At 49.4% G+C, this 24,326-nt stretch overlaps 1 protein-coding gene across 6 annotated transcripts; it reads right to left on the reverse strand.

The window, feature by feature from the left end:
• Positions 1–22,963, reverse strand: PRPF3 (pre-mRNA processing factor 3). Of its 6 annotated transcripts, none has more exons than XR_014786266.1 (17): positions 22,869–22,963; positions 21,286–21,449; positions 20,264–20,394; positions 16,287–16,334; positions 13,947–14,093; positions 12,639–12,722; positions 11,224–11,444; positions 9,982–10,288; positions 9,433–9,599; positions 8,601–8,683; positions 7,776–7,919; positions 7,577–7,676; positions 6,708–6,768; positions 6,196–6,314; positions 5,165–5,248; positions 3,645–3,706; positions 1–3,258 (listed from the first exon to the last, which is right to left on the reverse strand). XR_014786266.1 is itself a non-coding variant. In XM_084823861.1 (17 exons), exons 2-17 carry the CDS (start codon positions 21,428–21,430, stop codon positions 3,112–3,114), a joined length of 2,103 nt encoding a protein of 700 aa, XP_084679987.1. In that variant the 5' UTR covers positions 21,431–21,449; positions 22,869–22,963; the 3' UTR covers positions 1–3,111. The 6 variants fall into 6 exon arrangements, 4 of the variants coding, with proteins under 4 accessions (XP_084679987.1, XP_084679985.1, XP_084679989.1 ...); XR_014786265.1 differs by having other exon boundaries at positions 9,982–10,293; positions 11,223–11,444; XM_084823861.1 differs by having other exon boundaries at positions 6,655–6,768.
• Positions 22,964–24,326: the final 1,363 nt, after the last annotated feature.

Consider the following 24,326-nt stretch of genomic DNA (forward strand, 5'->3'; position numbering starts at 1 on the left):
GACAACATGAGCCCTCCTCCAGTCATCTGGCACTTCCCCCGTCCTCCATGATTTCTCAAAGAGAATAGACAGCGGTTCTGAGAGTTCTTTTGCCAGTTCCTTTATTACTTTAGGATGCAGTTCATCTGGCCCTGGAGATTTGAACTCATTCAAAGTCATTAGGTGTTGCTTGACCATATGCCTGTCGATCTCAAGCTGCAATCCTGCCCCTTCAGCCTGTACTTTGCCTTTGCCAGGGGGGTCATAGACCCTCTTTTGGGAGAAGACTGAGCCAAAGTAGGAATTGAGCACCTCTGCCGTTTCTTTGTCATCTCTTATCATTTTGCTATTATTTAATAGTTGAACCACCATTTCTTTCCTATCTTTTACTATGCACGTAGCTGACGAACGCCTTTTGTTGCTTTTAGCATCCCTCTCTAACCTCAGCTCGTTCTCAGCTTTAGCCTTCCTGATGCCATCCCTGCAATTTTGTGCTATCTGCCTGTACTCTTCCTTTGTTACTTGGCCTTCTTTCCACTTCCTTTGTGTGTCCTTTTTTGTTTTCAGGTCATCTCTCTGCTTTTTGTGAAGCCACATTGGCTTCTTCTATTGTCTTCCACCTTTTCTTCTTGTTGGAATTGTTTTTAATTGTGCCTTGAGAATTTCCTTTTTAAAAAACTCCCACCCATCTTGGACTCCTTTTCGTGTTAGTGTCGCTTGCCAGGGGACCTTACTGATCATTTTTCTGAGTTTATTAAAATCCTTTCCTAAATTCCAGGGTACGTGTTTGACTGCACTCGGCTTTTGCTTCCCTTAGAACCAAGAACTCAAGTACAACATGGTCGCTTTCCCCCAGAGTTCCTGTAACTGCTACTTTATCCGCTAAGTCATCTCTGTTGGTTAGGATCAAGTCAAGGATAGCCGATCCTCTAGTTCCTTACTCTACTTTCTGTAGGAGGAAATTATCAGCAACACAAGTCAGGAATCTCTTGGAGGGGTCATGTTTTGCGGTTTTTCATTCCTGTGCTGTTTGTTTCGGCTTTTCTAATTTGCCAAGAGAACATCAGTTATTGGGCTGATTAAGAAGATAACAAGTCTAACTGATGAGAGTGCTCACATGCAGGCAGGATTGTCTCCTCTCTTTCTCCCACCCTACTAAGGGGTAAGTTTTGCCTGTGCCACTAAGAGCAACCACTCCATTATTACTGCAATATTCAGTGTGGGTGGGAGCAAAGAACATATCCCCGACACACAGAATTGAGGCAATAACTTGTTAAATGAGGCAACTGCTCTTGATTAACTCTTGTTAAAAGTTACTCATAAAATTATGGATTGTGTGGAAAAAGGGAGAGAGAAGTTTCTCTGCTTTCATATTATTAGAACTCAATTGGGATCACCCATGGAATTGACGAGCAGTGGACTGCAGACCAGACAAAACAAAGTCCTTCACGCAAGGCAGAACTAACTTCAGCCATTTTACTTTCACTACTTATATTGTCTTACTACTATTTTATCTACTCTGTTAGGTTTAACCACCAATTGTTGGGTTATTCTTGAATTTGGTAAGTTTTTTGCTGATATTAAAAGTTATTTTTGTACCTCTTGTTGTTAGCTGCCTTGGGCACAATTCACAGAAACAAACATTTTAAAATAATAAAATTAAGGAACTTGCTGACCTGCTTTGCACATAACACCAATTCATGGGTTAAATCACCCATGAATTGGCGGGACCACACAGAGTGAGTGCACTGCCTTCTGCTAGCTCACCACTTTGAATCAGCTTTCATCAATCCTGCATTGTTTGATGTGACATCTGAACCTTGAACTCTGGGTTGCTGAGCGACAAACAACCCAGAGTTTTAGCCGAACAACAAACCATGGCTTCCAAACTCCAGGTTGTTTCTCCCTCAACAACCCAGAGATTCAGGTTCAGACATCGTATCAAACAACCCATGAATGCAGCATTCCTGGGTTGTTGAAGAAAGGTTATTCAAAGTGCAAGTGGTAAGTGGGCAGGAAGCAGTGTGCCTGCTTGATTCTGTGTGGCCCCGTCAATCCATGGTTTAAACAACCCATGGGCTGTTAGTTACGTGTGAACTGAGCCAACGCCACAAGATTTGTGGTGAGAACCACTGACTTACATGGCTTTACGTAGGGGATGAGAGAAATTCATGGAGGAAGGAGAGGTCTACCAATCACTAGGAGTGTGACAGAAAGTGGAACCTCCATGTTCAAATGCAGTCTCTCTGCATATCTGTTGTGGAAGGGGAACAGCAGCAGGAGAGGACTGCTGCCTTTGGGACACTGCTTGCGGCCATCCCAAGGCAGCTAACCGGTCCCTATGAGAAGCAGGATGCTGAAAAAATGGACTTCTGGGCTTGATCCAGCGGGAGTATGCTTTATGTTCTCGTCTGCTGCTGTTCATCTCCGTTCATACAAAACCTTAAAGCTCAAACTCACACCGTTTGTTTAATGCAAAGAGCGAGCAGGCTGTTCAAAACACCTGGTAAAGAAACAGGGTTGTTCATTTTTCAACTTCTTACAAAAAAAGTTTATTATGTAAATGTAGGATGTGGGCTAAATCCCCAGCTCCTAAACTGCTGTACAATTTTCCAACGTTGTGAACTGCACCCTTGTGTCCGTCGGAGTCAGTGACCCCTCACACTGCTTCTCTCTCTCTTTCATTCCTTCCTTCTCCCTGTCACGGAGGCACCTTGCTTAGTTGCCTAGTGTCCAAACAAACCTACAGAACTGGAAAAAAAGAGAAGCAAAAAGAGAGCTGTGTATCTTTAGAGGCCAATAGGTTTGGAGAGGAAAGATGGCGTGGCTGGAAACAGATTGCTTTTGCTGCTTTTCCATGGCCTCAAAGTTGACTTCTTTCCAGAGAGCATGACAGGAAAGCTAAAGAGCACACATCAAAATCCACAAATCGTTTCAGTTCAAAAAGAAAAGAAAAACAAAAAACCCTGTGTAGTTTTGATCTGTTTTTGAAAAATATTTCTTTTAATCATATGCATTATACTGTGAGGGACTTGAGGGGAGAAAGGGGAGGGAGCTCCAACGTTTCAGCTGAGTTCTTTGCTCTCAAAATTGAACACCGCAAACTGCTGGAAACGGGCTCAGGAAAGGGTTTCAGTCTGTGGATTCCAACACCGACTCGCTCAGAGCCAGGTCCCAGTAGTGCTCCGCTCCATGTTTTTTAAAGTGCTCCCGTGCCATGTTTTCGGTGGGGCACTGCTTGAATTTCATCTCTCCGAAGCTGCGCTCTTTTGCCGTGCCCTGAAAAGTCAAAGAGACAGAGAGAGAAGATTCAGCATAAGGTGAAATGCAAAGGATGGCTGCCAACGTATTAAAGCAGGCCGAGTATGTCAATGTTAGGAACTTAAACCAGTTTAACTCCTACGGCCCTCCAAGCGACACAGTTAGGAAGGAGGCAAGAGATCCCTAAGAGAACGCACAACGCCTCGACAGTCCTGCGGTGCAGTCACATCTGGACTGTCACATCTACTTCAGCTCATCCTACCTCAAGGAGATCAAAGAAAAAGTACAAAGGAGAGACACCAGAATGATCAGGGGGACTGAAGCACCAGCCCAACACTTTCATTACCAGGGTGGTCCAGAAGCTGAAGTGCAAACATCCCCACTAAATCGGATATTTAACTTACCTCCCAAACCAGAGAACATTTGTTTGACTTTTTCACAGACTCCTCATCAGACTCATCATCATCTGAAGAAAGATAAATTAAAGAAAGTATGTGGTTTCGGCTAAAAGACTGGAGGTAACACAATTTGAAGGGGAGCCGAGTGTATAAAACTAGAAGCTCCACTGGGGAGATTTCAAATCAACCACTAAGGGTGTAATCCTATGCATGTTTGGATTGAAAAAAGTCCTACAACTTCCATGCTGGTTAGGGAATGCTGGGAGTTGTAGGATTTTTTTTTTTTGTCTAAACACACTTAGGATTGCACCCTAAATAAATGTATTTCAAAAGGTTCCTGTAAAAAGAAGCAACCTTTATTTCACCAGAATCCTGCCATCTCACATACTCCCCCACCTCAGAAAGCAGCAATGCCCAGACTCTCAGCCACTGCAAACATGCCAGCTGTGTTCCCACGAGGAAGCCTGAGCCATGACACCAGGGCTGCATCTATCAAAATAACGAGCTGGAATTCTTGTGAAAATGATGGAACACTCTTCAAAGCCCTACAAGGGCTCCTCTCCAAGGAGACCCAATGCTCTTGTTGGTCTTAAAATCAGGCATCCCCAACCTGGTGCCCTCCAGATGTTTGGGACTTCAACTCCCATCAGCCTCAGCCAGCATAGCCAATGGTCAGGAATGCTGGGAGTTGTAGCCCCAAACACCTGGAAGGCACCAGATTAGGGGAAGGCTGCTTTAAAGCCAGACATAGCCCAAGACGTGCATATCCCTCTACCAGCTTACCCTTTACTCTCCCCGCTGCCCATATTTTATATCTTAAAACATTTATATGCCACCTTTCTTCCTTGGAGCATAAGGTGGCTTACAGATCATATATTTAAAGCATACTTGCAATATAAAACAAAACCACTAAACATTAAAATATGAAAATAGCAGCAGAAATTAAAAATACAACTGTGGTCAAAAATTTTTTTTTTAAAGCAGAGGCAGATTAAAACAGCAAGTTATGTATTAAATGCCTTCCTAGAAAGCCATTTAATATTATGTATTAAATGCCTTCCTAGAAAGGAAAGTTTTTCACCAGCTTCTGGAAGGTCATTAATGAGGAAGTGAGAGGGGGGCCTCCTTTGGAAGGGAGTTCCAGAGCCTCCTAGGGCACAGCCACAGAAACTGTGGCCTGAAATCAGGTCCACAGGTGCCACTTGCTGCTCTATTCTTATGCCAGATTAAGATGGCTGCAGTTAGGAGCACAGCCTGCATTGCAGTGGCTCCTAAACTCTGGAATGCCCTGCTTGAGGTTAGGGAAAAGCACACCTCCTCATTAGGATCTGGAAGTAGTCTCTCTTCTCCTCCCAACTAGCATATTGGAAGATTTTGACTATTTTGTTTTCAGCTTATTTTGTTTGATTTTTATTACTGTTGAGCATTTCGATTTGTTACCAACTGCTTTGAGCAACTGGAGCAGCAGTCTGTCAGTGTTTACTTCCATGCTTAGCAAAGCATCATGTGAGGACACGCATTCTTACCATCTCCTTTTGTATTCGATGTCTGTTCATCCCACTTTATTCGATGCAGCATGAGCCGCTTGAATTTCTTCTGTGCTTTAGGGCCTAAGGGGGAAAGAAAAGATCAGCAGGAGTCATTTTAATTGTGAAGTGACAGTCAGCCTGCAGCCTAGAAAGCAACACTGCAATGATCAAAGTTCCTAACAGCCTCCCCCAACTTGGCGCTCTCCAGATGTGTTGGATTACAGCTCCCATCATCCCTAGCTGGGGGGGGTAATGGGAGCTGCAGCCCAACACATCTGAAGGGCACCAGGTTGGGGGAGACTAGTTTATACTAAGAAAAATAAGGGAAAGAAGAAAGCCGTATTGGCCAAACTCTTTCAAGCAGCCATCTTCGCAACAACAGGTGCTAGAAAAGTGCTTCCTAAGAGGGGAGGGGCAGCGGACATGCAGATGCTTGGGAAGTGGTGTTGCACACCCAACACCATGCTTGCCCTTTCCCTCGCAGGCTCCCGCGGAATCACCACCATTGTGCCTGTTCTCCGGAAAACGCCAGACCCTTGTAAAAAAAAAGCCACAGCTGGCAGGGCCACGGCTGGCAGGGCCACGGCCGCAGTCTTCTGCAGCAATGCATCCCATGTGCTTGTTCTGGGTTGCACGGGTGGGGACACCTCCCCCCGCTTCGGCAGGTTGAGGTCTGCATTCCCTCAGGGCGAACCTGTTGGGGGCTGCATGCTGGCGGTGGGCTTAACCAAAACCCGCAGTGCGCAAGGTCAGAGCCAAAAGCAAGTGGGCCACTTCCCTCTCTACCTCCCTCTGTACTGGCAAGGAAGGACAGATCACTCCTGACAGAGGCCTGAACTGACTGCTTGCAGGGGGCTTTGGAACTTGGCCGGGGGGCGCAGGTTATCTGCCCCGCTCTACTGGATCTACTGCCAATCCTTTCCACTTGAGGAACCCAGGTTTTGAGAACATGCAAGCCACCGTCTTAGAGGCGTAGCATCAGTGTAACCGATGCCAAGCCTGCCTCTGCCCCGCTTCGGCCATCTCACCTCCTTCTACCACCACCACATTGACATCTTTATGTAAAACCACAACTCCGGTTAGGTACAGCTCTCCGGCATTCGCTTCGATTTTGAATTTCTTTGCTGGATTGCTTAAATTTCGGACTCTGGGGAGAGGGAGGGGGTTAGAAACAGAAATGCATTAGAGCACATGGAAGAGGGTGGGTGCCCGAAGAAGGCAGGCGAATGGGGCATTAAGATGCCTTTGAGTCTGGGGACGGAAGACATAAGAGCCCTGATGCTGAATCAGACCAGAGGCCCGTCTGACCCAGCAGTCTGTTAACACCGTGGCCAACCGGCTGTCGACCAGGAAACCACAAGCAGGATGCGAGTGCAAGAGCACCCTCCCGCCCATGTTCCCCAGCAACTGGTGGACACAGGCATCTCGCCTCAGATACCGGAGGGGGCACAGGCATCAGGACTGGGAGCCACTGACAGGACGCTCACCTATACACAGCTATGTGGACCCCCTGCGAAATGTCTTCTTTAAGCTTTTTCACCTTTTTCGCTTTCCTCTGTTCCACCGTGAGCTTCCGCGCAGCATTTGCCTCTTCGTGAGCTCTGAGGGAGCAAGATAAATGCACACACCTAAGTGGCAGGGAAGCTTGCGTGACGTTTTAAAAATGTGGTATTTTCAAACACCTCTTGAGGGAAATGGTCACACCTTGGCTGAAGGACTTGCCCCAAGCCTAAGCTCGCCAGACTGCAGCTAGCCTAAGCTCGCCAGACTGCAGCTAGGAGTTTATCACATTTGTATTCCCATCCAGCTTTCCTCTAAGAGTTTCCACGTGGTATTATTATACATACCCCACTCCTCAGCCAAGACAGCCAAGTAGCTGACTATTAGTATTACTACGGAGAGGGGAAGGGGAGCAATATTTGCATGTCACTATTCCAGCTTCACGCCCTATTTTATATTTTGAGTGGCTCTTGTCACAGCCTGCTTGGCTAATTTGTAACACCAGCATGTACTAGACTCTTATTTCTGTTACTTCTCACTGACTGAAACCTTGCCAGCAAAAAAGGTCAAAGCCTGAGGTCTGCAGAGAGATGTACAACTGCATTATTTCTATCCTACAAGGGGAACTCTGCCAAGTACTGCAGCCCAGGGATGGGGAAAGTGTGGGCCCTTCACATATTGCGGGACTGCTATGCTGGCTAGGAAATGATGGGAGTTGCAGTCCACCATCACCAGGATGGCTGCACTTTCCCCGCCCCTGCTGGAGCAAATACTGTTGCCTGGCGAAAAACTGGGAAGTTGGCACTTCAGCCTCACAAGCGCCCTGCAAGGAAGCTATGTTGCGGAGCAGCAACTGGCCCAGGGACACCCAGGGAGCAGGGATGGTCAACAAACAGACACGAGCCCTACTTTTGCCTCTTGGCCATCTGTGCGCGAACATGGGCCTCTACTTTGGTTGGGTCCTGAACGGCTTCCGTTCCCAGAACTCGCATCAGGTTTGAAATTCGTACTGCAGAGGGAGGAAAACAGCCACATTTAGAACAGCAGTTCAAACCTGGGGGCATTTTCCTTTCTCTTCCAAACCACCCATCTGCTATGAAGTTCCCACCTTTTGGTTCAGGAGGCGGCATGAGGCCCAGCCGCACCTTCTCCTGCAGCTCCTTCTGGGCCTCCCGACGGGTCTGACGCCGCAGTTTCTTCTGCTCTTTCTTGGTTAGATAGACCCCCAGAGTCACGGGCATGTCGCTGTCCACTGAGGGTGGGGTGGGGGGAGAGAGAGAAAAGTAACTCAAGTAGCAGCAAAGCAGATAGAGGCGAGCCGGAGTTTCCGCTGTCAGGACGGGGCTTATGCACCTGGCATTGCGCCCTCTCGCTTCTTTTTATCCCTCCCCGTATGTGTGGGTTTCATGTTATGTGACATATACTGCTTGCAATTTGGGTGGGTGGGGGGAGTTAGTGCAGAACACCTAGTATCCACCTGTGGCTCTCTAGCCATTGTGAGGAGGAGCCTTTTTTATGCACATCAGCCCTCTAGTCACCAACTGCACATTTCTGGCAGCGTCCAGCTCTTTAAAGACCATGCCCTGGCCTGGGGCTTTTAACCTCAGGAAGTTCTCAGTATCCTGGCAAAAAAGTCCAGCAGGGGAGTGTACAGCTGCCTTTGCCCTCCAGATGTGCTAGACTACATAGCTGGCTGGGGGATTTGGGGAGCTGCACAGCTGGGGGCAACAAGTTGGCAAAGGCTGCTGTGTGCATGCATGCGTGTGTGAGAGAGAGGAGCTGGCCTCAGGCAGCTCAGCTCCGCTCCCCATTGGACCACCACTGACTTGAGTTGCCAGCCTTTGCTCTAGGAGTTTCACTCTAGGGACACTACTCTCCAGCCATCCCTCGGCCAAGACCGCTCTCTGCTACAGCACCCAAACCAGAAGGTCACCTGGTGGGTTTAGCTGAGCCGGGTGCTCCACCAGATTCGTGATGCCGAAATAGTCCTCTCTTTTCAGAAATTCAGCAGCTTTTCTAAAAATAAAAAGGAAAGAATTTGCATGGTTGCAGATGCCGCCTCAGACGGCGTTCCTGCCTGCCCTTTCCAAACTTTATGCTGTTCATGCCTGCCGTGAGGAGCCGAGGTGCGGAGGGTGAAGTGCGCACTCTCTTTAAAACATTTGTTTTATTTACGTATTTGTATAGCACCTTTCAGGGCTAAGCACCACCCTCCCAAGGTGGTTCTCAACAAAAGCTAGTGAAAAATAAAATGCTAAATTTACATCCGCATCCAGGGAGCTCCTCTCTATGCTATCTGCTCCTGTGCCCCACTCCAAAGCCTCCAATTTTATTTATTACATGTCTATACCATCCATTAGCCAAAGCTCCCTGGGTGGCTCACAAAAATTAAAATCCTAAAATGCAACATGATAATATAAAACCTTTAAAAGTTTAAAACAGAACAAAACCAGAGTAAAAACAAGTGGCAGGGAAAGATTTAAAAACCCAACAACACACATTTAAAAACAAAACTGGAGAAGTAAAAAGCCTGAAAAACTAGTTTTGCTGCTGTACTCTGTTGCCTTTAGTATCTTTTATTTTGGTATTCGAGAAGGCAAACTTGCCTTGAGTTATTTGATGAAGAATGGTATGTAAATGCAGGAAATAAATAAAATAGCTACCTGAAATGTCCGGTCAAGCCCAGACTGGGTACCTCTCAGCAATTCTTAAAAACAAAAGGTTTCTAAACGAGAACTACCAAACAGAAAGGCATGTCAACTTACAAATCAATGCCATTGGGGATGATATAGGAGTCCCACCACTCCACCTCGGGGATGTCCCCTTCTTTCAGCTCCTTTTTGGGGGTGATCAGGGCCAATTTGGTAGAGGTGTGAATTCCAGTCTTCTTGGCAGCTTGAGAGATCTCCGCCTGGAGTTTCTCTAACTGGGCCTGACAACAGAAGCATTTTCAGGCATGAGCATGGGAGAAAAAATAACTTAATTCCCTTGGGTGGGGTTTCTAGCAGGCAAGGCAAGTACACTGCTGGAGACACTGAAGGCCTTAAGTGGGGTGGGGGTTGATCCTTCCCTTTTCAGCACTGGGCTTATAAAGAGACACTCGCCTGGTAGCTAGTAGCGAACAGGGAATGCCTGCAGGCGACCAGGCACGGCAGAATGTGTAAAGTGGGAGATCGTTGCTTCTTTTAGGTTAAGAATATGTTTTCTCATAACACAGCAAGCTAGCAAAGGCACCATAAATGGGATAACAACAGCTTCGAGTTGGACCTTGCTATCCACACCAGTCTTGGGATGGGGGCTCAAAAGCAGTGTACCTTTGTCCGCAACCTCTGTGCAATTTTTTCGAATTTGCCCTTGTCATGGAACTTGAAGGTCCTCTTCTGCCGCTGAGCTGGGGTGATGGAGACGCGGGGGTCGAAGTACGTGTTCGACTCCATATCCTCGGACGGCTTCTCCTTGAGCTGCTGCTTGAACTGCTCCCTCTTGACGGCCCGGATGTTGGCCTTGAGGGTTGGCATGCGGTGCGTCAGCTCAATTTCCTTGCCGGTAGCGTCAACCGTGCGGCCCTGCTCATCCAGAATCAGCGGCGTTGGCTTGGTCTGGTCCTTCAGCTCAACTTTCCTGGGCCAAGACATCCCCAACACAACTTTGGTTACAACGTAGCTCTCGTATAGCATCCTGAGCCCGCTGGATGAAGGTAGATGTTCATTCTGAATGAACAGGTTGAGAATGTATCTAACAAGGGCGTTTAGGCCTTTCATCCACCTACCTATGCCCCCAAACAGGGCTAACACATCATACAGAGCGGGCGAGTAGCTGCTAAATGACAAGAGCATGATAATTAATGCTGGCTCCAGGACAGTCAGCTACAGCGTATGAGCAAATTAACAGCCCTGAAGAAAGGATAGGTGATAAGCAGCCAGGGGTTCCATCTACCCCCAGGGTCGTCCCATCTGGTCTCTTCATGCAACAGTGCAGAACCTCTGGCCCCCTGGGGGTCCCAATCCACCCCTCTGCAGTCCCCCAGAAAGCCCTGCTCCCGACTCCTACCCTGCCCCCTTTCCCCCAGCCACCAACCGTTTGGTGGTTTCCCGGCTTTTGTGCAGTTTCCTCCCCATTCTAAGAGGTTGAAACGCCTCTGCTAAGGCTGAGCTACTGTCAGTAGCTTTAAGCTACAATATGCTGGGGATTTTTGGCCCCGCCCCTTTTGCCTCTGGCCCCACCCACTACGGGAAAGCAGCCCTCAAGGGCTTCTGAAGATGCAATCCAGCCCTTGGGCTCTGAGAGGTGTGCGCCCCTGCTCTAATGGGACCGCGGGTCCCATGGATCCTCTTCCTGCGTTTCTTTTCCCACACAAGCCACCCTTGCTAAAACGGGTTAGCAGCTACTCGCTTACCATGCGAACAAGGGGGAGAGTCCCTTTGCGTCTGGATGTTTCCGGCCTTGGGAGCCATCTCTGCCCCACGAGAACAAACCGTCCAGTCGAATGTCACCCTTGCAGAGGAGTAATTAAAAGACACAGGCCCCCACCCTGGACAGCGTGTTCCGATACTCACGGCGGTGCGATGCCCATGGCGTGCAGGTTGGCTAAGCCAACCATGTTGGCATTGCCAATGAGCCCAGGTTTCAAGGCTAGCTGAGCCTGGATCCGGGCCTGTAACTCAGCCGCTTTCCGGGCTTTCTCAATGGCATCGTTCATGAAGGTGGCAGCCTGCGAAGGCTGGATGGTGTTGCCGATGGGGAGGCGCTCGGGCTGGGTTGTCGTTGGAGCTTTAGGCTGAGGGTGGAAGGGAAGAGAAATGCTCGGGTCAGCGGTGGGAGTGGCAAGGGGGCTCTGGAGCGCCCCATGTAGCCTAGCTGCCCTCAGGCCTGTTATGCTGCCGAGGGGGGAAAGAAGACGTAGGCTGGGGCAGGGCGCATGGCCAGGAGAGCGGAAAGAACAGAGACCCCAAGCTGAAGGGCATCGGAGCCCCACTCCTGCAATCCAACCTCCTAATCTGTGATTTCTGGTTCTGGGAGTTGTAGCAGTTTAACCTTGGGAATCATGTTGGAATCAACTGTGTTGAAGAAGAAGATAAAGAATGGGAACCTGGCTACCCATACTACCATTTGTTATGTGCATAGTGAGTTTTCTGTAGAGAGGGAGATGGGAAGTGGGGCCATCCCACCAACCCTGCCGAAATATCACTTGCTATTTTCCTCTGCCCTCCCCATCCCTTCTTCCTTGCGTGTCATGTCCTTTTAAGATTTTAAGCCTGCAGGCAGGGACCATCGTATTTAAGTGACTGCATGTAAGCTGGTCTGGGAGTCTTTTTGGCTGAGGAGCAGGATAAAAATAATTTAAATGAATGAATGAATGGAATATGAGTGCTCAAAGCAAAAACGCGACATGGGGAGCAAGTAGCACACTCTGAAAAGATACTCCCTAGAACGCTTGCGCTCCTTCCACCCTAGAAGCTAGCCCAGGATATCTGTTCCTCTTTGCGGACAGTTCTGGGTTTCTCCCCATTGCGAGGCATGCGGCAGGGGTGTGGCAGAAGCTTCCAGCATCAGGGTCAGAAAACTCCCAGGTAAGCAAGCGAGGAAAAAAGGTGGACAGAACTGGAGCCCTTTCCTCAAGCCCTGTCGCTTCAAAGAGGGCCGAATTGGGACTGGGTCCAGTGCAAGCCACTCTTCAAGGGAAGCTTGCCTGCTGTTGGTGATCTTCTCACCAAAGAATCCCTGTCTGACTCTCATAGCTCTTCAGAACACTGTTGGAAAACCCCTCTTACATTCACTAACTCTCTTGATCAATGCTCGAGTTAGACCACTAGCTGCTCCTTGGGGGAATTAAAACTCAGCAGGGACCCTGCTCTGTAGAGTGACTGGCACTATGGCTCATGCCGTCTGACAGAGAGAAAAAGAGATGCGGCGAACTCCGTTTTAGAAGTTTCCAGCTAAAGGGGGTTTGCCACTTGCACTGGAGGCTTACCTGAGGTGCAGGGGGGCTGATGAAACTCAGCTGTTTTTTCCTCTCCTCAATCTGCCGCGTTGCCGCTTCCATCATTTGCTTGATCTGAAGAAAGGTTAAAACTGGTTTGGGCTTGTTCCTTGAGTGCAGAACGTTTCTCCTTCATCCCAAACTAACCCTGGCCCTGCTGGGCTAGACTAAATGACACCCAAGCCCCACTCCACTACCGAAGCACAATTCTGGGTCTTTTGGCCCAAGAGCAAGTCACCAGCCACTTGCTCTGAATTCCTGCCAGCAGTTTCTGCATGCACATCAATACTTCAGTTTAACAAGCTTTTGACCAGGTCCACCAAAAGATATTTCGATGCTTGAGCTAGAATGATAATGACACCCTCCTCCCAGCACATTACTAATTCACAGGGGACACCACCCATCAGGTTGCATTGCTTTAGCATATTGTGAAGTGCTTCAGATGGGGGCTTATTTACGGCCAAAAGCGGCCTAGAAATGCTCTTGTGAATAAATAAAACTCCCAATCTAGAAAGGAGCTGGCTAGGTCCATCGATTAGTCTTAACAGTGCAACGGTGGGTAGGCCAAACCGCAAGAAGCAAAAGAGCAATTCTGTTAAAATCTGGCCACAAAATCAGTCAAGTGAAACTTTCTGACTAACAGCCAAGAAGATGGAGTTAGTCATCTGGTGGTCATAGCATCCTGATTTGGGCACTGCCCTGAGGATGTCCACACTGGTGGGCTCATTTCTAATTCTCTTCCCTCTTCAAGCAGACCTTCTTTCCACGGACCTCACTACTGCCCCACACCCAACTCCCAAGGTCATACAAGGAACAGAACCATTCCTTTTACATGTGTGAAAATGCTAGAAAAGGAGAGCTGGGCCAGCCGCTGCGTGGGAAACGTGTTCCTGTATCTCAGGCCAATGCAAGCAATAGAGGGGTAAAGTGCGCCCTCCCAAGTACCAGCTCCCCGCAGCAGGATCTAGCACCGTTTTGCCTGGGCTTGTATGTGAACACAGCTGCCGTCGGGGGAAAGAGCCAGCTCTCTCAAAACATGGTCCCCACAGACTGAAATCCACCAGCGTATTGAGGAAATTTTTAACCTGCTCTCTCTCTCCGAAGAGCTCAGGGCAGGTGGCATGATTCTCTCCCTCCTCCCCACCAACCCTCCAATTTATCCTTCATAACCACTACCCTGTGAGGCAGGTTAGGCAGAGCTTTGTGGCCAAACGAGAACTTGAACTCGGGTCTGCTTGATGGAACATGATGCCGTTCCCTGGTTTGGATGAGCTGGAGGCTCTGCTTGTCAAGACCAACCTGCAATTTGGTCAGCATCCCAGGGCTTTCTGTCGGTGGGCCGGGGATCACCTCGGGCTCCTCCTCCACTTCTTCAAAGCGCGGGATGCGCCGCTTCTTGACTCCCGAAGACTCCTTGGAAATTTCAGAGTCGTCGCCAAAGACATCCTAAGTGAACAGAACAGGGGAACGCTTGGGCGGGGAGCGCCAGAAGAGCCAAACACTGTACATCTCAGAAGCACAAGCGGATCTGACGCTCCTGAAGACAGACAACCAGCAAAACCATTCCAAGGGCCATGTTTTCACGACCACGACTCAGGTTTTGCTATCCCTCCTGCGAGCCGTTGGAAATACGCAGCAGCAAAGCGCATAATGGAGCCTTTGGGGGTGGGGGGAGCATGCTGAGACCTAATGGTCTCTTCATGGAAATCTACAGACAAGTCTGCAGGCTGAGAAGAAACAACGGGAGCACCTGTCCCGCGGGGTCCCCGAATCCAACCGTCTCAGAGCACTCCAAGCATCTTGTGTGGTCAGCACAATATCCACACTCAGAGGCCACCAGCAGGAAAACTCTATATGAGCCTTCCCCGACCTGGTGCCTTCCAGATGTGATGGACTACAACTCCCAGAATCCCCCAGCCATTACTGGGTAGATTCCACCTCAAATTAAGTTATTTATTACATCTGAATCCCATCCTCCCTACTGGGAGCTCAAGGGATGTGGCTTCCCCCCACCTATTTTTATCCACACAATCACCCTGCGAGGTAGGGTAGGCCAAGAGGGAATGACCGGCCCAAGGGCACCCAAGGAGCGTCTCAGCAGAGTGGGGATCTGAACTCGGGTCTTCCCTGGTTCTATTCTGACTCTGGCACAGAGGCAGGCAAGCTGGTGCCCACCAGATGTTTTGGGCCACAACTCCCATAATCCCTGGAGATGTTGCCTGGGGCCAATGGGAGTTGTGATCCAAAACATCTGGAGGGCACTGGCTTGCCTACTCTTGCTCTAACCACTATCCTGCAATAGTGCTCAATGTAAATTATTAAAACTTGATGAGGAAAGCAGCAATCCCACAAGCACTACAGAAAGGCAGGGAAGCTGCAACACACCCAAGGAAACTTCTCTCATTCCACCCAAAAGCCAGGAGAGTATTTTCTACAGTGCATTTCATTTCTCCCTCTCCCTCCACATGCATACAAGTAAAACAAGCACTGGACGGAATGGAATGATTATCAAGCTTCCAAAGCTCGTGGCTCCTTTTCAGCAAAGAATGATCATGTTTGTAATCTGCCCAGGGAACACGGATTATTGGGCGGACTAAAAATATAATAAAATAAATAAGGAGTTTAAAGGCAGAAGCAGGTGCAACAACCAATCCAGAATTTCTCGAGCATCAGAGCCATTTTCAAACAAACAAGTTTCTGGTCCTCATGATTGCAGAGGCAAGACTGCAGCAGGAAGACCCTGCATCCTAAAGGATCAGAAAGACGTATGATAACAAAACATGGACGCTCAATTTTAGACACAGTGCTGTCGGCACAGAACCTCTTTATTAAGGGGAGGCCTTATTTTAAAATCAGCATGAGATTTTAAATAAAAGTTGCCGCTGCTTCCTGTCCCTGTGAAAGTTTTTCAATGCCAACAGCAATGCATTAACAATGGTTTTCCAAAAGACGTTACAGCAGAGCTGAGACAGAACTGGGCGCATCTGTGCATGGATTTTTTAGGTTTGGGGCGGGGGAAGAGAATTTCCAGGAGTAACCTTTGATGCAAATTAATATACCCTGAGAGGGTAAAACTGGCAAATGAACACAAATAAAAGCAAACAGAAAAAGGGCAATACAGGTTGCCTCAATTTGTCAGCAAAAGATTATTGGTTGGGGGGGGGGGAGGTTTAAGGTGGGGGGTTCAGTTAGATCACCACAGGCACCATCTTTCCCCACGCGAGTGCAGTGGCACAACAGAACCCTCGTCATGTGTACAAGGAGAGCACTGTTCTGGGGAATGGGAGTCCTGGCGCACCAGGAAAACAAAGGGAGTGCCACACCAGCCTTCAGACTAAACAATCCACCAGAATCTCACGGAGGTGCTAGAAGAAACGATTTATTTCTAGAAGCACTCAGGCCATGACTGCACGTCCTTGCAGTGTTTTGGAAGCACCACTTTTGCCACGTGTGACTGTTGCTTCCGATGAAGAACAAGCTGTACTTGAAGCGTGTTCACAGTTCTGGAGTGCCTCTGTAAATAGAACGTGTTTTTTCTCGCCCTTTCCTGAGGTCTGCCTCTTTGCTGGCCCACGCACACCCTCCAAACCCCCATCCAGTCCACCCCACTGCGCTCAGCCAAGGAACGCGAGCTCCTACCTGCCGTGTCTTGGGGAAGGATGCAGCCCCGCTTGTGGGAAGAGAGTGCTATGTGCAAAGAGAAACAAAATATATATGTACATACAAACCGTCAGCAAGAGTTAGCTGAGCTCCCTTCTTCACCACTCATACTCTACAAGGACAGTTCCTCGTCCACAAACAGGGTACATCGTGGCATACCTACAAGTTCAAGAGAAAAGGCTTGCCCATAGTATAAAATGTGTAGACCACGGCAATTTTAGTTGCTGAACTTCTCTCCGCAGTGAGCTACTTCCACACAAGATGCTATTGGTAAAAAGGAGGAGAGAGGTGGCCCAACAGAGAAGGTACGAGACAGTGCCCTTGCTTGGTGCCTCCAGCATTCTCACTCCAAGGAAAGATGCAGGATTAATATTTGGAAAAGAAAAGCGATACTGGGTTTTGGGGCGGGGGAGAAATCTATATTGCAACTAAGCCCTAAATTTGGAGAATGTTAAGACAATTTTGCCCTAGAAGGTAATCCAATTTAGATAGACTGGAAAGAATTTTATTTTTATAAATTGGTGTGAATCATTTACATGAATCCAAACCTTTTTGACTAAGGCAGCAGGAAGGGACTCTTAGAGAAATTATCATCCAAGACTGGATATTGCTGGATTGTACTGATCTTGATACAAATGCTGTTTCTGGACATATGCCTGAGGGATTATATGAGTTGTAGTCCAAAACATTTGGAGGGCACCAGGTTGGGGAAGACAGGAGGGACAGCCAGCTGGATGGGAAACTAATACATTTATGATAGTATTTGAAACCTTGACCTGCAATTACAGGGTCTTGTCCATCAACCCAAGCTAGTTTTGTGAGGTTATTCCAACAGCCCAAGAAGGGGACCACAAACAAGGATGATTTCTTATTTCAGAGCAGCAAGAGGCAAATCAGGACCAAAGGTTTCAATTCCTGGTCTGTGATTTATAGGCTGCCAACCCAGCCACAATGCAAACAACACTCTGTGTAGAAGAGGTGAGCAAGGTCAGGACCCCCACTGCGAACCACAATTTTTTATACAGCAGGCAGCATTAACTTGTGCCAAGCTCAGCCGGGGCCATGCAAGGGTATCACCAACCCCTCCCTCTCCCAGAAGCAATGAGCCTCATTTTAGGCCTGTCTCTGTAGTTAGCAAGTCTTGCAGAGCAGAAATAGACTCTCTATTCAGCACAGCACCAGAATGAAAACTTCAGGTTTATGTGACACAGGATGAGATAACATCACAGGAACTGGAGTGCGAGACTGTACCCATTTGGGGGATAAATGTATGGTTGTTCATAAGATGACAGGCAGTAGCTGGAATCAGGCTGGGTAAGTTGGGGGGGGAGTAAACCTTTGCTACTGCACCTAAAAAATGTGCATCAAAGAGAGAAGGGAGATTTATTGGCTCCTCTTTTTAACTGATGTTGCTCTTATATAAGAAACAGCACCCATTCTGAACTTCACTGCTAAACAGCGCGCAGAGAGACCAAGACCAAGAGAAATCCCTCCAACAACATTTGAACAAATAAGATAAAGCAACAGATCAAGTTTTAGGCAACCTTTTGGGGCTGTAGGCACATTTGGAAATTTGAGAAACTGTCCTGGGCACCACCACAAAATGGCTGACATGGGAGGTGTGGCAAAGGACAAGTACCCTACCCCCAAGGCAAAGCAGAGATCTACAAAGCAGATATGTAGTCTGAGCCCCAACACACTAAACTGCCTGTGAACCCACAGTTTTCAGCAACATAAACCTATTTCACAGCAATCCCAACGGCCAGCAAGGATACCCATTCATTAAAAAAGTGGGAGAGGTAGGGCTTCTTGGTGGGCACCAAGAAAGGTGTCTGGAGGCGCATTGGTGGAGATGGGCACCATATTGCCTACCCCTGCAATAGACCAAGGAACAGCAAGAGATGACATTGGTTTTTAAATGATTTTCAACATTTGGGCCTTTTAAATTTAGGACAAAGGCAAGTAAGCTGGGGTGGGTGGGGGGGACACATGACAGAAGTCTACAGAATTATGCGTGGCATAGAGAAAGTAGATAGGGTTTTTTTTAAGAACTCAGTGGGATCATCCAAAGACGCTGAATGGTGAGAGATTCAGGACAGACAAAAGGAAGCATTTCTTCACACAGCATATCGCTAAACTGGGGAATTCACTGCCATAAAATGTGGTGACAGCTGCCAGCTTGGACTGTTTTAAAGGGGGATTAAACAAATTCACAGAGGATAAGGCTATCGATGGGTGCTAGCCCTCATGGCTATATGCTACCTCCAGGATCAGAGCCAGCACACCTTTAAATTACCAGTTGCTGGGGAAGATGAGCAGGAAAGAGCTATTACGCTCATGTGCTGTTTGAGGGCTTCCCACAGGCAGCTGGTTGGCCACTGTGTGAAACGTAACACAGCATTACCATCAGCCTTTGGCTGCTCTTATGAGGAAAGAGAAATGTCCTGGCATTTCAAGAAGTTTGAGAAATAAAATATTCAAGATATTATTGTCAGAAGGGATGTGAATGCCAAGAAAGAGCAACCGTGCGCCAAAGTGCCAGAAGGCCAGAACAACCACCCCCACCCCGGCAACTCGAGATTCCAATATTCTGGTGCTGAGGCATTCACTCCACACTGCAATTTCCAAATGAATTCAAGCCCAGGGAAAGAAAGCAGGAAAAAAAACTTGTAGAAAACACCACTAACTCATCAATATGAAATCAGCTGGTTTACAGATTAGGATGACATTGCAGAGTAAGGAAAAAGGGCCACACACACAAAAAAAGGTTCAAGCCACAGCTGGTTACACAACTCAGATGGTTGCTGGTTAAGGATGCAGCAACAAGTGATGGAGTCATGTACCTGCTCAACGTCATGACACCCATCCAGGTACAGTCAAGAGAAAGGACCTCTTTGCACCATGCAGGATTCCCTTATGAAACTCACCAGCTTACGTGGCTTTACAAAGGGGATTCGACAAATTAATGGAGAAGAGGTTCTATCAATTACTATTAGTCAAGATGATGCCTGGAGCCTCCACGTTCTGAAGCAGTCAACCACTCAATCCCAGTTGTGGGGGTGGGAGGGAGACAGCGGGAGAGAGCTACTGCATGTTCCGTTTGTGGGCTACCTGAAGGCATCTGCGTGGCCACTTCAGGAAGGAGCGTGCTGGGCTAGATGGATCTGGTCTGATCCAACAGGACCTCTTCTTCTGAAAAAAAGAAGTGGTGCCCATCTTCCAGCTAAGGATGAAACAATTCATCAGGATACTCCAGGTAAATCCAACCGAAATGTTTAAGCATGGCACCCCAAAGCTATTTCAAAGGGGGAAAATATTATCTCCTGAAGCATGCCTATCATGCACACTGACCCGTTTCCATCAGTACCTCTACCCCACCCCGTTCCCTCCTGTCCACATTACAGCCTGTAGGGATTGGGATTGGTGCATTCAACCCAACAATAGGTCAGCCCAAAACAGACACCTGTATGTTATGCACATAAGCTCCACCAGCTGTCTGTGCACCTGTTTTGTCAAACAAGCCCCTAAATAAGAGCAGAGGGAATCCTTGCCTAGGCACAAACTTCCTTGGCAAGCCCAGCATCCTGTCTCCAAATCATGGTCAGCTTCACATATTTTGCAGAAGTGGACAAGAGCAAACAGGAACAGTAGAATACACGGAATATTAATCTGTGGTCTGTGCTAGCCAATCTCATAAGATTTCTGACACTTCAAGATTTAGGGATTGAGGTGAAGAGGGAGCAGGGTACAGGAAGAACACTAAAAAAGAATTCCAGGTACACACTTTTTTTTTAGGTTGAGAAAAAGGCATTTTCTCTTGAACTTTTAGGCATTACAGCACACAGCCCTCTCTGGAAGAAGAAAATATAGTGAAGCAACATTGCCGTACACACAATTGTAAAAACTGTGTTGACTTTATAATACAGTCGCAAAACCCGATCAAGAGTCCAGCTCACCTTCAGTTCCCGCTTCCGGTTCCGGTCACTGTTGGACTTTGAGTGCCGGGAGCTTCGGCCTTCCTCGACCGCTTCAAAGAGCTTATCGACAAACCGCAAAGTGGAGTCATCCAGAAAGGGTTTAAGGTGATCTGAGGAGGGGGGAAAAGAGGGATGTGAGTACAGAGGAGGTCCAACAAATTCCACCCCAGGCAAGCTATAACCGCTGTCCAAGAACACTATGACCTCGAGAAAGAACCAAAGAAATATGGTGTTTCTCTTTTCAGAATACTGGCCTGACAACGGCCACCTGTGAAATAGGGACTGTCACTTTAAGTGGACCGCCTTCTCAGACCATCCTGTTCTGTGAAGGGAAAAACACCCTACTTCAAACAGCTCTTGATGGAACCTTGCCTTGACTGCTTGCACTCAGCATAACAAAACCTCCTCAAAGAACTGACAGTGTTTCCTCAAGAGCACTCCCTGGTGCCCTCCAGATGTTTTGGACACACGTTTTGGTGTCACAGACGTTATGCTGCCCTTCCACAATCCCTGATCATTGGCCATGCTGGCTGGGGCCTGTAGTCTAAAACATGTGAAGGGCACCAGGTTTCCTATGCTGGCTCTAGAGTTTGCAGACCAACAGTCAAGGCTGGATAAGAAGGGCAGGCGGGCAGACAGACGTTTTCAGTGGCTGCCCCCAAGTGTGCAACTCAGAAGGGGAGGGGCCCCATAGCTCTGCAGAACACCTGCTTTGCAGACGGCCTCAGAGTCAATCCCTGGGAACACTTCCAGTTAGGAGGGTCAGGCAGCAGGAGATGCTGGAGACCTTAGAGAGCTATTACCAGCCAGCGCAGACAGCAGTGATCTGACAGCTTTGTATGTTCATATGTATGAGATACCAAGGCCCAAACATCTTTGGTCTGGTGAGGGGATAAAGTCAGCAGGGGAGGGAGGCATTAAGAAGCTACAATTCCGCACACACCCCTGCCGCTGCCGCCGTCCCCCAAAACCTGTCTTTAGAGATGCCATCAAAGACCTACCAGCTGCTTTCTTCTTGTCCATTCCCTTCCCAACGCAGTTCAGCGCGGCAGTGACCACGGTGGGCTCTGAGAAGCCAAGGACTCGTTTCACCGTCTTCTCCACCCATGGCTTCAGCTCATCCAGCTCCCTTTTGGAGAGCGCCATCTTCAGGAGATGACTTGCCCTGGAAGGAAAAGAGCTTGTCTTGAATGCACTGACATTAAGTAATCAGAACCAATGAGACCCAAACTTACTAGAAGGGAGGAAAAGAATAGGATTGTTCCTTTTATGTATCCACCCCCATCATCACATCTATAGCCAACAACTAAGCATGCACATAATTCCTAACTGGCATAAACAGCGTACCTTTCTCACCACCTGTCGCTTGCCTCTTCCTCTATTGCCCATCCATACCATATAGGCTTGCCTCTGGCCACACAAGCAGCTGGAACTGGGGAAAACCCTCTTCTCCCCAGCCCAGCTAAAAGCCTACAGCAGTGGGGTACAGTATCATGATAAGAATCATGATTTCAGCAATATTACAGATCTACAGTATCAAGTTGTACTGATAAAGCTTCAACAAGATTACAAGGTTGTGTTGTTTTTTTTAAGAAACAGCTACCAGAATGTCCTGAATGAAAAAAGACATAAATTTATTATAGCTTCTTCAAGCAGAACAAGCTGGACAAAATGGTCCACATTTTTATGGTTGGGACCGAGAGAGCCACAGGCCTGGTTCTTAATGCCCATGGGGGGGCTTGGGACTTGCATTTCTTCAACAGCAGCCCAGGGGGCAAGCTGCTTTTTGCATGAAGAAAAGCAGCCCAGACTCAGAATATGTTTTTGGGGAGGTGGGGGTTAGTACGGATGAGGAGAGGAAGTTGCAAATATGGTCCTGGGATTTTTCCCGTGGATTGTTTGACATTGCTTTTGTATGCAAATGCTTTTTACATTATGTTTGACATTGCATTTTTAAGGTTTTAATCTTTTTGTAAACCGCCCAAAGACCTTTAGCTATTGGGTAGCGTAGAAATACAGTAAGCAAATACATAGATACTAGAATAAAAAAGGAAATGATGGTGATACAAACTCACACGGGTGCACCAGGTCAGCGTGCATTTTAGAGCCTAGTATTTGGGTAGGTTTGGGGAGAGAACGTTGCAGATATGGTCACGATAAATAACAATAGCAGTAATGACAACAGGAGCAAGAGCAATGACAACAGTACACACACGGCGCAGTCCAGCCTCCTCCCGACGCGGTGCCCCCCAGATGGGTTGGGCTACAGCTCCCATTGCCCCCAGTGGCCATGCGGGCTGGGGATAATGGGAGCTGTAGTCCAGCCCATTTGGAGGGCGCCACGTTGGGGGCAGCTGATCTAAGAGGCTGCTCTGAGGGGGGCAGGGGCCCCAGCACCCCGGAAAAGAGGGGGGCCCAGCCCCCAGGAAGAGAGGGGGCCCAGCCCCCAGGAAGAGAGGGGGGCCCAGCCCCCAGGAAGAGAGGGGGGCCCAGCCCCCAGGAAGAGAGGGGGGCCCTCCCCCGCGAACCCCCGCCCCCCTCCCAGGCCGCCACGCCCCCTGCCGCCGCCGCCGTCGCCACTCACCCGGCGGGCGGCCGAGCGGCCCTCCCTCCTCCGGCAGGCGAGGAAAGGCCGCGCCAGAGGCTGCCGCTGACGGAGACGGAACGTCGTCGGCGCGCGGAGCGGAAGCGGAAACGGAGGCCGAGGGAGAGAGACGGCGAGCGCGGGAGGGAAGGGCGGAGCCGGAAGTGGCGCTAGCCATAGAGACGGGGGCGTTTTCAGAGCGTCTCTCCGTCAGCCCGGAGGCGGGACTTCTCGGAGACGCCGGCCGCCCCTCGGGAACCCGGGAGGCGGCGAGGCGGCGCTCTGATTGGGCGGGAGCGCTGTCCTTCCCCAGCGCCTCTCCCCGCCCCCAAAGGAAGAGAGGAAGGCGGCGAGGCGGCTCCCGGCCGGCGCTCCGCAGAGCGGCGCTGGGTCGCAGCCCCCGTCGCCCTTGACCGTGCCGGCTGGGGATGATGGGAGTTGTGGTGCGGCAGCAGCTGCGGGCCCAGCGTGCGCGGGAGGCGGCGGCCGGGCCGGGCCGGGCCGGGCCCTGCTCTTGCGCGCCTGGCCCTCGTGTGGGAGCGGGGCCGCTGGCAGGGCCCATCACCCGGCCGTGGCCCGGCTGGCCGGAGGAGCGCGGGAGGCCCTTCCCTCCCCCGGCCGGGGATGCCGCTGGGGCTTGAGCCTGGGCCCTCCGGCCTTCGAAGCAGGGGCTCCGCCGCTGAGCGAGGGCATGGATGGCAGCTGTACCCGCGGGCCCGAGGCTGGGGAGGGTGGGACGCGGCCAGGGGCGGAGAACGCTTGGCCCTCCGGGTGTTGCTGGGCTGCAGCTCCCGCCAGCCCCGGCCAGCACAGCCAGTGGGGAGGGGCGGCGGGAGCTGCAGGCAAACATCTGCCGGGCCACAGCGCCCCCACTCCTGGGCGAGGCCCTGCTCTTTACAACTCGGGCCTTACCGTGTCTCTGAAGATGTCAGTGTTGTTATTCACTTGGTATTTGTTGTTGTTGCCGCCAATACGAATCCGGCCGATAGATATTACCCGCATAATATCTATTATGGGGGGCTGTGCCTGAGCGAAAGCGGCGCACGGCAGCCCTGAAATGAAGATCGCCGTTACGGCATCCTGGGTTGTCAGCTGACGCTGGGGGAGAACTGCTTACAACAGCCATGAAATGTGGGCTGCTGGCCTTTCAGGGAAGAGTCAGAGCTCAGCAATAAAGGACCTGCGGGGAAGTCCCAGAGCCAACACCCAAGTTGGCCTAAGAAAGACCCCTCTCTGAAGCCAGTCAGTGTAGAGTAGACAATATTGTGCTAGATGGGCTGACGGTATAAGGCAGCTTGTTATGGCTTGCAACAATCCTGTAATGTAGTCCACTGTTAATATTGCAGGCTAGAGGTGGAAGCTAATGACAGCTCTTCAGCATAGTCCAGTGTTGTGGTCATCACCATATTGCCAGTGGAGGGGCTGAAGCTGAGGGCAGCTTATGAGTCCCCAAATGGA

Source organism: Heloderma suspectum, chromosome 17 (genome assembly GCF_057233095.1).
Source record: "Heloderma suspectum isolate Gila_16-S chromosome 17, 16-S_ref, whole genome shotgun sequence".
Classification (NCBI taxonomy): domain Eukaryota; kingdom Metazoa; phylum Chordata; class Lepidosauria; order Squamata; family Helodermatidae; genus Heloderma; species Heloderma suspectum.

Excerpts from the sequence above, each read along its gene's own strand:
- PRPF3 (XM_084823859.1), bottom strand. The coding sequence starts at position 21,430 with ATGGCGCTCTCCAAAAGGGAGCTGGATGAGCTGAAGCCATGGGTGGAG. Across the intron at positions 10,294-11,222 it reads CCATGGGCATCGCACCGCCG|CCCAGGAAAGTTGAGCTGAA; the intron begins TGAGTATCGGAA and ends GGGATGTCTTGG. Across the intron at positions 8,684-9,432 it reads ATCCCCAATGGCATTGATTT|AAAAGCTGCTGAATTTCTGA; the intron begins GTAAGTTGACAT and ends TTTTATTTTTAG.